This window comes from Cololabis saira, chromosome 22 (genome assembly GCF_033807715.1).
Source record: "Cololabis saira isolate AMF1-May2022 chromosome 22, fColSai1.1, whole genome shotgun sequence".
In the NCBI taxonomy this organism is placed as follows: Eukaryota; Metazoa; Chordata; class Actinopteri; order Beloniformes; family Belonidae; genus Cololabis; species Cololabis saira.
In genome coordinates this window covers 4207484-4218949 of record NC_084608.1, presented here as the reverse complement: position 1 = coordinate 4218949, position 11466 = coordinate 4207484, and the positions used below count along the sequence as shown (strand labels likewise).

The 11466-nt window shown below is 42.0% G+C and overlaps 1 protein-coding gene across 8 annotated transcripts in view; it reads right to left on the bottom strand.

Annotated features, from left to right (window-relative positions):
• LOC133423533 (receptor-type tyrosine-protein phosphatase mu-like) overlaps positions 1 to 4172 on the bottom strand; it is a 258499-nt gene extending 254327 nt beyond the window's left edge. For all 8 annotated transcript variants that reach the window (XM_061713736.1, XM_061713737.1, XM_061713741.1 and 5 more), the window contains exon 1: positions 3828 to 4172. In XM_061713736.1, the coding sequence (XP_061569720.1) occupies positions 3828 to 3915 (88 nt within the window). In that variant the 5' untranslated portion in view covers positions 3916 to 4172. The remainder of the gene's footprint in view (positions 1 to 3827) is intronic.
• Positions 4173 to 11466: the final 7294 nt, after the last annotated feature.

The following is an 11466-nucleotide window of genomic DNA, read 5'->3' as shown; positions in this document are numbered from 1 at the left end:
TGGGACCCCTGGACCATGGGGCACCTTGACCATGGGACCCCTGAACCCCTGAACCCCTGGACCTGTGAACCATGGGACCCCTGAACCCCTGGACCCCTGAACCATGGGACCCCTGAACCCCTGGACATCTGAACCATGGGACCCCTGGACCATGGGACCCCTGAACCATGGGGCACCTTGACCATGGGACCCCTGGACCTGTGAACCATGGCACCCCTGAACCATGGTACCCCTGAACCCCTGGACCTCTGAACCATGGCACCCCTGAACCATGGGACCCCTGAACCATGGGACCCATGAACCCCTGACCTGTGAACAAGTGGACCTCTGAACCCCTGGGACACCTGAACCTCTGAACCCCTGAACCATGGGACCCCTGAACCCCTGACCTGTGAACAATGGGACCTCTGAACCCCTGGACACCTGAAACCTGGGACCCTGTTGCCCAGAAGTACTACACAGAGAAACAAAGTCACACACACTGTTTCCTCCTGAAAAGTCTGAAAAGGTTATTTTAAAATCAAAGAAATCTTATTCAGCCTTTCATTTTTAGATGATTATCTTCATTTGAAAGACACCTACATTATAAGAAAAAGTAAACTGATGATCAACAGCAGAGTCCAGAAACTGAAATCCAGGAACTACTGATGGGGCTCAAGCAGATGTTGCCCCCGACGACCGGGCGCGCTCATTAGCCCTCCTCCATCACTGCGGTTATTAGGGCGTGGCGGCCATCTTGGACTTAGGCCGCGGAGAGTTTAATTTCATTCTCTGCTGCTTCACACACACGCATGCATGCATACACACACACACACACACACACATAGACCAAATGTGCAGTAGTGAGAGGGACAGCAGGAGCAAAAATGAAACACACCCAGAGGCTGCAGACAAACAAAGCTGCGACGCTCTTGATCTCCTCCTAGAGGTTGGGTCATGTGATTCAGGACATCTCACTGCGAGCTCAGCGCTGTTCCCAAAACACTGTATCCATCTGACGACCCTCTGAAAGCAGCTGAACGTCTGCAGAACACCAGGCTTCAACAGAACCATCACCACTTTACTGATACTTTACAACTGTGAGATCTTCAGGTGGTTTCCGTTAGTTTCTTGTCTGACCTCTTAGTGAGTTTTAAGTGAAAAATAGCTCAAAGCGGGTGAACTTACATTATTGTTGTATTAGGGATGGGTGGTATGGACTAAAAAATTAATCACGATAATTTCTGGCATTTATCCCAATAACGATAAAAATGACGATAAAAAAAATACCAATTCAACTCCACCTTTGTAACTATAAATCTATCACCACATTCAGTCTTTGGAGCCAAATCACGTGGCTTTATTTTCGTTGATTCTGTAGCTCCAAATGGAGCTACAGAATCGCCCCCCCCCCCGAGTGGGGGGGGGGCGCATGCGCACGCAGCGACCCGTCAGTGAGAGTTTGGCGTCCTCGTATCGATCTATCTATCAAATGTAAAGTGTAAAGTGAAAAACCTCAACATCTTCATCACCACCCTCCTCTTCCTCTTCCTCACCACCCTCATCCTCTTCATCATCATCCTCTTCCTCAACACCTTCCCCACCCTCATCATCCTCTTCATCACCACCCTCAGCCTCTTCATCACCACCCTCATCCTCTTCATCATCATCATCATCATTATCATCATCCTTTTCATCATCATCCTCTTCCTCAACACCTTCCCACCTTCATCATCATCATCCTCTTCATCATCACCCTCATCCTCTTCATCATCATCCTCTTCCTCACCACTATCATCATCTTCTCATCATCATCATTTCATGTATTGATTCATTCCAGACATGCACACACACACACACACACACACACACACACACACACACACACACGCACACACACACACACACACACACACACACACACACACACACACACACACACACACACACACACACACGCGCACACACACACACACACACACACACACACACACACACACACACACGCACACACACACACACACACACACACACACACACACACACACACACACACACACACACACACACACTTTGATAAAATAGAAGCGCTTGTAAATAAATCTATATGAATAAAGGAATCTGTTTTCAATAAATGTACACAAAATAAATCAATCTATTCCCATCATTTCTTCATCACCACCCTCATCGTCCTCTTCATCACTACCATCATCATGAAAATAATCATCTTCATCTTCACACGGAATCATTGTAATCATGTTCCTCATCCTGGCCCTGCTCACCTTCCCCTCTTCATCACCTTCCCCTCTTCATCACCTTCTCCTCTTCATCACCTTCTCCTCTTCATCACCTTCTCCTCTTCATCACCTTCCCCTCTTCATCACCTTCCCCTCTTCATCACCTCTGGTGAGTACAGGGTGCAGGACAAGGAACCGTGAGGATGAGGATGCCGAGTGAGCGTCTCACTAACACAACAGCTCTGTTTTTCAGGACCCATGTCTTTGTAGCTCATCAAATACAGGACTGTCTCAGAAAATTAGAATATTGTGATTTTCTGTAATGCAATTACAAAAACAAAAATGTCATACATTCTGGATTCATTACAAATCAACTGAAATATTGCAAGCCTTTTATTATTTTAATATTGCTGATCATGACTTACAGTTTAAGAAAACTCAAATATCCTATCTCAAAAAATTAGAATATTCTGGGAATCTTAATCTTAAACTGTAAACCATAATCAGCAATATTAAAGTAATAAAAGGCTTGCAATATTTCAGTTGATTTGTAATGAATCCAGAATGTATGACATTTTTGTTTTTTTAATTGCATTACAGAAAATAAAGGACTTTATCACAATATTGTAATTTTCTCAGACAGTCCTGTATATCACACTCTCCACGGGGCTAGAAGAAGAAGCAGAACGGTGCAACCAAGAGAGCCCCTAAATAAGGAAACAATTCCAGGTTCCCAGAGCCATTTCTGCACACTAAACAGAAGAAGCACGACATCAACTCATCCTGGTCACCTTCTCCCTTCAGGACTGAAGGCTGGACGAGTTCTGGACAGATCCCAGACCTGCAGACCAAACCCAGACCCTCCAGGTGACCCGGTTCTCCCCCCTGAAACAGAACTCTGCTGGCTCCAGGGGAGGGGAAAACGTCCGTTTCTGTGCTGCGACTGTTGATTCTTCTGGTTTCTACTGGTCTCTAACAAGATCGAAGCGCAGGGATCAATACAATCAATAAAGATGCTTGAACCCTCAGTGTTAATCTGACTCTGTCTCAGGATGCGAACAAAAGAGCGCTGATTAAATGCGCTGCATCTTGCAAATCTTCTGTGTATAGTTCTACCAAGTTGGACCGAGTTCTGCTGCGTTACCACTGCAGTCCCTGTGATCGATAAGAGTTTTAGTCGCAACGACATCATTCAGTCACAGCTGTGGAGGACGCGGGTTCGGGAACTGATGGATTTTACGCGGATTTTACGCGGATTTTACGCGGAGTTCCTACTGACTTCCCCCCAAAAAACCAGCAACAAAGCCAGTGCTGCTTCTGGTTCTGCTCTGGCTCTAGTGACACACTCCAGTTCTGATTCTGGACCTGCTGCTTGTGCCTGCAGGACCCTCTGCCCGGGACTTTTCCTGCTCTCGGATCAGCCGGAGCTGCGCGGAGGGGAGGAGAGGAGGAGGAGGAGGAGATTTTCCAGCTGGAAACTTGGATGCCGACACGCAGAAACTCCCATGTTCGCCTCTTCCTCCCCCGATCCTGCCCAGAACCTCTCCAGAAGCTTAAACCCAGCTCAGATCTGGCCCCTGGGGGGGTCCCCCCGGGGGTCCACTCACTTACCCTTGAAGGTGTCTGCGCGCACGGCCGCGGGTCCCAGGGACAGCAGCAGCAGAGCCGCGGGCAGCAGCAAACTTCCAGCCCGCTCCATGTTTCACTCCCAGACCCCTCCGGAGGGCGAGGAAAACTACCCGAGCAACTCCAGCTGTACTTCCACTCCTCCCTCCACTCCTCCTTCCTTCCACTCCTCCTCCTCCTCCTCCTGCTGCTGCTGCGTGTGCCTGTGCCGGACTTTCCCCCGCAGGACGCGCAGGACGCGCAGGACGCACAGGTGAGGAGCGCACAGGTGAGGGGGGTCTGCAGGACGGAGGTCAGATCCCCGAGTCCCGGTCTGTTTCTGCTCACAGGAGAGAGGGGAGAAAAGAGGGGGAGAGGGAGAGAGGGAGAGGGAGAGAAGGAGAGAAGGAGAGAGAGAGTCCGTTCAGCGAGCAGCCGCTGACGTCACAGGGGGGAGAGACTCCGGGGCAGACGGAGAGAGAGAGAGAGAGAGGAAGGGAAGAACATTATTACTTATTTGAATGAATTCAAAGAAAAGAAGTTATGTACTATTGTCAATCTTTGTATTTTATTAGGAAAATTTCACATCCATAAATGTCAATTCCAAAACTCTTTTCCGTTATTTAAGTTGTTTTTGATTGAAGTTGATTATTATCTATGGTATCTTTGACTATATTTATATATACATATAATTGAGTATTATATCACCGTATGGAACAGTTATTGAAACTCGTCTTGTTATATGTAAGAATGTTCGTAAGATTCAGGTGTAGGACTCGATAAGTGTGAAAAAAAAACAGAATACAAATATATATATATATATATATATATATAATATATATATATATATATATATATATATATATATATATATATATATATATATATATATTTGTATTCTGTTTTTTTCACTTTTTTGTACGCTTTTTTATCATGCATGTTCGAAATAAATATCTTCAAAAATCAAATATCTCAAGTCTCTTGAGTTAATTACAAATAAGAAATGTATATCAATGATGGATATCCATTCTGAGATTTTCAATCATTAAGGTGTCACAAATATTATTCTCATTTTATGTGAGATATTATGAAGTCTGTCACACCAAGGTTTTGTTTCTTTCATGTATTTTTTTTATTTATTTATTTCTAATTTTCTAATGTTCTTGTTGATGATGCATAACTGTGCTCTGTGCTGCTGATGTTGCAGGTTGTGAACTGAAATGTCTGATTATTGTACCTTGTTTGTATATTGCAAACTTTCAATAAAACATCAAAGATGAGGAAAAAAAAGACTGAAAGAGAGAGAGAGAGAGAGAGAGAGTCTCCACCTTCTGCTCCCCACAGGAGTTTCATTTATTCACTTTATCTGCACTTTCAGAACTGTTTTCCTGTTTTTGTCACTGTATCGGGTGTTTTTAGGATTTGGTTTGGTGTGTTTAATGTGATTCTTCTCATTCCGAACATTCCGCCAGCTTGTCCTGCTGTGGTTTGTCAGGTTGCCGTGTTTTATCCAGTCTTTCCTTTGCTGTAACGAGCAGCAAAGTCGAGGTGCATGGATCCGGATCCCATTCGCTGCAGTTTTCCAGTTTACTCCACACAAACTTGAGTGTGCAGAACGCTGCAAACGGTGTCTCTGCAGGAAAACAGGAACATGTTTCATTTCTTCATTCTGTCAAACCGATTTTGTAAATAATTATTCTTGTTGTGGTGTTGAACTTTAATTCCAGTTTGATTTCTAACACCACTTGCTATTCTGACATGAGTGACGGCTCTCGCACTTGCTGACGTCACCGTGCTGCCCCCTGCTGGCTCTTACTGCTCTCTGCAACTGAACTATGTTCCTTTCTTCACACTGCTGCATGTTCAGGTGAATTTCAGTCTAACTTGAGACTATAATCAGTACTCGAGTTGTAAAAAATAAATCAGGGGGGATGGTGGATTTGATCATATGGGGACAGATAATTTGTGCTGATTACAAATAATATAATATATTACAAATAATAGCAGTGACCAAAACAGCTGCAGAAATACTGCAGGAATGACATAGCAGCAGTTAAATGCAGCCTTCTGTAAGCTTTAAATATCCACTGGGCTTACATCAAATACATCAAAACACAACAATAAAAAACACTTTTCTGAACTTATCAATATGACTCTGTCCTTCACAGGATAAGTAACATGGATCACTGCAAAAACTCAAAATCTTAACAAGAAAATTTGTCTTATTTCTAGTTAAAATGTCTCATTTTAGTAAAAAAATCTCATTACACTTAAAACAAGACTCATCACTGGAAAAAAACAACAATTTTCACCGGTTTCAAGTAAATTTTCACTTGAAATAAGTAGAAAAATCTGCCAGTGGAACAAGATTTTTTTTGCTTGTAATGAGAAGATAAATCTTGTCCCACTGGCAGATTTTTCTACTTATTTCAAGTGAAAATTTACTTGAAACGGGTGAAAATTGTCAAATAAATTATTTTTCTGGTGTTATTTTTCTGGTGATGACTAAATGTTGAAATAGCAGTAAAACCACATTCATTGATGAAATGACATAAGGGATGGAAAGGGGAGATGGCAGTTTTACTTTTATTTCAGGGGGGGTGCCATCCCTTGACCCCCCCTCCTCCCCCCTCAACTCGAGTACTGACTATAATCGTCACAATCATGACATCCAGCAGTAATCTGTTCACCTGAGATCCTCAAACCAACTGTTGTTGGAGGTTCCCAGGTCAAAGTTCAAGCGCTGGGGGGACCGAGCCTTTTCTTTTTTTTATAACTTTTTATTTTTTCCTTTTTCACAAATAACAGAACATTTCCCCCATACACAGACAATCAAAAAGTGCATATTAAATCGACATTAATACAGACAGCAAGATTACTTATTAAGACAATTCCCCTTCTTTTACTACAACCTATTTCTATCAGTATCCAAATACAACACAACATCTCCCCATCTTTGGTCAAAAGTGTCCATTTTCATTTGTAGCCTTGTGGTCATCTGTTCCATGATGTAAACCTGCTTCAGTCTCTGCTTCCACTGTGTTACTGTCGGTGATTTACTGTCCTTCCAATTCACAGTAATCATTTTCTTGGCAATCAGTACGGGACCGAGCATTTTCAATTTCAATTTTAAATCAAGGCTTAAAACGTATTCATTTAGAATGGCTTTTAATACCCAGTAGTGTGGTGACACTTTTTTTATTCTTTTATTATTTTTATTCTTTTTTTATTCTATTTTATTTTTTGCTCAGTCTCATGAATGCATGTTGTATTTCGGTATGTTTTATTCTGTAAAGCACTTTGGCTCACCTAGAGGTGGCTGTAAAGGGCTATATAAATAAAGTACATGTACATTTACATCTAAAGATTAAATTAAAAGGTACCACTTACTTGACATTCCAAAACCTGCAGTTATACCCTATACTTTCTTTGACTATCCTAAAACAAACCTCTCCTTGTTCATGCTCTGTTCCAATTATACTGTACACAGGACTGTCTCAGAAAATTAGAATATTGTGATTTTCTGTAATGCAATTACAAAAACAAAAATGCTTACAGTTTAAGAAAACTCAAATATCCTATCTCAAAAAATTAGAGTATTCTGGGAATCTTAATCTTAAACTGTAAACCATAATCAGCAATATTAAAATAATAAAAGGCTTGCAATATTTCAGTTGATTTGTAATGAATCCAGAATGTATGACATTTTTGTTTTTGTAATTGCATTACAGAAAATAAAGAACTTTATCGCAATATTCTAATTTTCTGAGACAGTCCTGTATGTCAGGATTGAGCTCAGGACTTGAGCCGCCAGTGCAGAGCTGCTCAACGGCGCCATCTGGTGGATGTCCACATTTCTGTAGCGCTGCCAGGCCAAGAACTTTGGACAATGGCCCAGTGTCAAGGAGACCAGAAAATAAGACACTTTTCTCAGAGAAAAACCATCAAAACACAGAAACTTTACATCAAGAGACTGGTGCAAAGTTATTTTCTTGGATGAAGACCTGTCCCAACTGTTTGGGACACCTAGAAAATTAACTGCAGCCAAAGAAAGAAAGAAAGTGAAGAAAAATATGGTTTAAAGTGGTGAAGAGATATAACCTCCACAAAGACATTAAATTGTTGTGCTGGCCAGCATTTGACCCACACTTCCTCCCAGCGACTCTAGACCATAGATAGAGACGCATGGCGAAGCAAGGCATCCCCTCTATGTGTCGGATAGTAACAAACGGAGTCTTTGATGATCTTGAGGATTTACATCAGGCTTATTAGTCCATGGGCCAGAGTCCAAAATGTAATTTGTCAGTACCACTCTAGGTGACAAAACTTACTTATGATTTTTGAAAATATCCATGTCTGTAGATGATATTTTGGTATGATAACCTTCCTGAGTGGCAGCTGGATCAAAGTTATCAGCAAAAGTACATTTTAGATGCTGCTGCATATCCTGGTTTAGACTCATGTACAGGAAATCTGTCAATGTTTCACTATATTGTCTTTGGTATCATTTTAAAGGGGACCTTTTAAGCATTCATTCAAGCTAAGATGTGAATCTTTCTGACCAACATAGAGGTCACTGTAGCTCTTTAAACTATAAACAACACACATTTTTACACAATTTTCACCTTAATGATATATTATCTTTTATCCCTGTGTCATCTAGGAACAACAGAGACACAAAATACAAAAACTGGAATACTCACAGGACCATAAGGATTCAGGACATGTATAATATACCCACACATCTTAGCTTGCATGAATGGTGTCATTTTAAAGGGGACCTTTTAAGCAAAGACAATATAGTGAAACATTAACAGATTTCCTGTACATGAGTCTAAACCAGGATATGCACCAGCATCTAATGTAAATTTCTGAAGGGGGTGGTAACTTCATGAGCTGATAACTTTGATACAGCTGCTACTCAGGAAGGTTTTCATACCAGAATATCATCTATAGACATGGATCTTTTCAAAAATCATAAGTAAGTTTTGTCACCTTGATGGTACTGATATCTGGTCTGGAACATGGACTGTATGGGCTGGGGAAGGGGGATTTTTACAGGTGTCTGCAGATCCGCAACTTTTTCCTAACGGAAACAAGGAGTTATGACTCAGCAGAGCCTTCCAAAATAATCCAGGTATTTATTAACACATATAACTCAAAAAAGATCAGAAGCATCATAGGCAAATTATATAATGCATTCACGTCAATGAACAAAAATTCAACTGACTACATTAGGAAGCGTTGGGGAAAGGAAGTAAACATAGTGATAGCTGAGGAGGTTGTGGGTCCAGGCCTGGGCTACAAGGTCTTCTGCCGTCCCTTACTAATGTTGAGAGTTTCTGCTCTAGTGCTGAGGTGTTACACTGGTAACCCTTTCTTTTACAGTGCAGTAATAACCAGGTAATACCATGGTAATTACACTGTAATTACCTAGTAGTACCTTGTATTCACAAGGTAATTACATGGTAACTACCAGGCATTTACCCAGTAATTACTAGGTAATTATTAAGTATTTTCTTGTACCATGTAATTATGTGTATTTACCATGTAATTACATGGTAAATACCTGGTTGTTTAAACTAAACATTACTAGGTAATTACAAAGACATTAGATGGGAACTATGAGGGAAATTACAGGTATTTACTAGGTTAATATTGGTAACTACCAGTCAATTTACCATGTAATTACTCTGAAATTACATGAATTATTTCTAAGTAAGTACCAGGTAATTACTAAGTATTTTTCTGCAAACTACCAGGAAATGATAACCTATATTTGAGGTAGTTACCAGCTAATTACACTTCAATGACCATGTAGTTACCTTGTATTTACTATACATTTCATGGATAACTACCGGGTATTTACCCATTCATTATTGATTTATGTATTATCAATGGATTGGTGCATGTACCCCTGAGGGTGTAAATGACTCTATTGACCTTGTAATTAACCTGATAGTTACCATGTTTTACCTGGTAATTGGCAGGTACTTACCTTGTAGTTACTTGCCCAGTAATTCTATTTCCTAAGTATTTACCCAATAAGTACAGACAATTTTACCTGGCTTTTACTCAGTAATTAAAGTGAAACTGGACTGTAAAAGAAAGCGTGTGTTGTTTCCATAATATTACCTGGTACTTCCTCATTAAGTACAGAAATAATTACCTGATATTTACCCATTAATTAAAGTGAAACTGGACTGTAAAAGAAAGCGTGTGTTGTTGAAAATACTGTGCCTGTATTTTTTATTTGTTGCATTGATTGACTGAATGTTCCTATATTTTCAACACTGTGCCTAGTTTTATGTTTTACACTATGCAATATGTTTTACACTGTACAATATGTTTTTATACAGAACTTTGTATTTTTTTCTTTATCCTTTTGAAGAAAAAAAAGTCTTTGACAGATCACCTGTTTTGGTGTATTTGTTACAAGGTGGTGGTGTGTGTGAGGAGGTGTATGTGAGGGGGTGTGTGTGAGGAGGTATATGTGAGGGGGTGTGTGTGAGGGGGTGTGTGTGAGGGGGTGTATGTGAGGGGGTATGTGTGAGGGGGTGTGTGTGAGGGGGTGTGTGTGAGGGGGTGTATGTGAGGGGGTGTGTGTGAGGGGGTGTGTGTGAGGGGGTGTGTGTGAGGGGGTGTGTGTGTGAGGGGTATATGTGAGGGTGTGTGTGTGAGGAGGTATATGTGAGGGGGTGTGTGTGAGGGGGTGTGTGTGAGGGGGTGTATGTGAGGGGGTGTGTGTGAGGGGGTGTGTGTGAGGGGGTGTGTGTGAGGGGGTGTGTGTGTGAGGGGTATATGTGAGGGTGTGTGTGTGAGGAGGTATATGTGAGGGGGTGTGTGTGTGAGGGGGTGTGTGTGAGGGGGTGTGTGTGAGGGGGTATATGTGAGGGGGTGTGTGTGTGAGGGGGTGTGTGTGAGGGGGTGTGTGTGAGGGGGTATATGTGAGGGGGTGTGTGTGAGGAGGTATATGTGAGGGGGTGTGTGTGAGGAGGGATATGTGAGGGGGTGTGTGTGAGGAGGTATATGTGAGGGGGTGTGTGTGAGGGGGTGTGTGTGAGGGGGTGTATGTGAGGGGGTGTGTGTGAGGGGGTGTGTGTGAGGGGGTGTGTGTGTGAGGGGTATATGTGAGGGTGTGTGTGTGAGGAGGTATATGTGAGGGGGTGTGTGTGTGAGGGAGTGTGTGTGAGGGGGTGTGTGTGAGGGGGTATATGTGAGGGGGTGTGTGTGTGAGGGGGTGTGTGTGAGGGGGTGTGTGTGAGGGGGTATATGTGAGGGGGTGTGTGTGAGGAGGGATATGTGAGGGGGTGTGCTCCAACTTTCTAATTGCGGGGTAAAGGGGAGGTAATTATCAGACGTTTTGCCAATTGTTCAAATCTTTATAATTATAATCTACAATTACCAGGTAATATTATGGAAACAACACACGCTTTCTTTTACAGTCCAGTTTCACTTTAATTACTGAGTAAAAGCCAGGTAAAAATGTCTGTACTTATTGGGTAAATACTTAGGAAATAGAATTACTGGGCAAGTAACTACAAGGTAAGTACCTGCCAATTGCCAGGTAAAACATGGTAACTATCAGGTTAATTAGGGTCAATAGAGTCATTTACACCCTCGGGGGTACATGCACCAATCCATT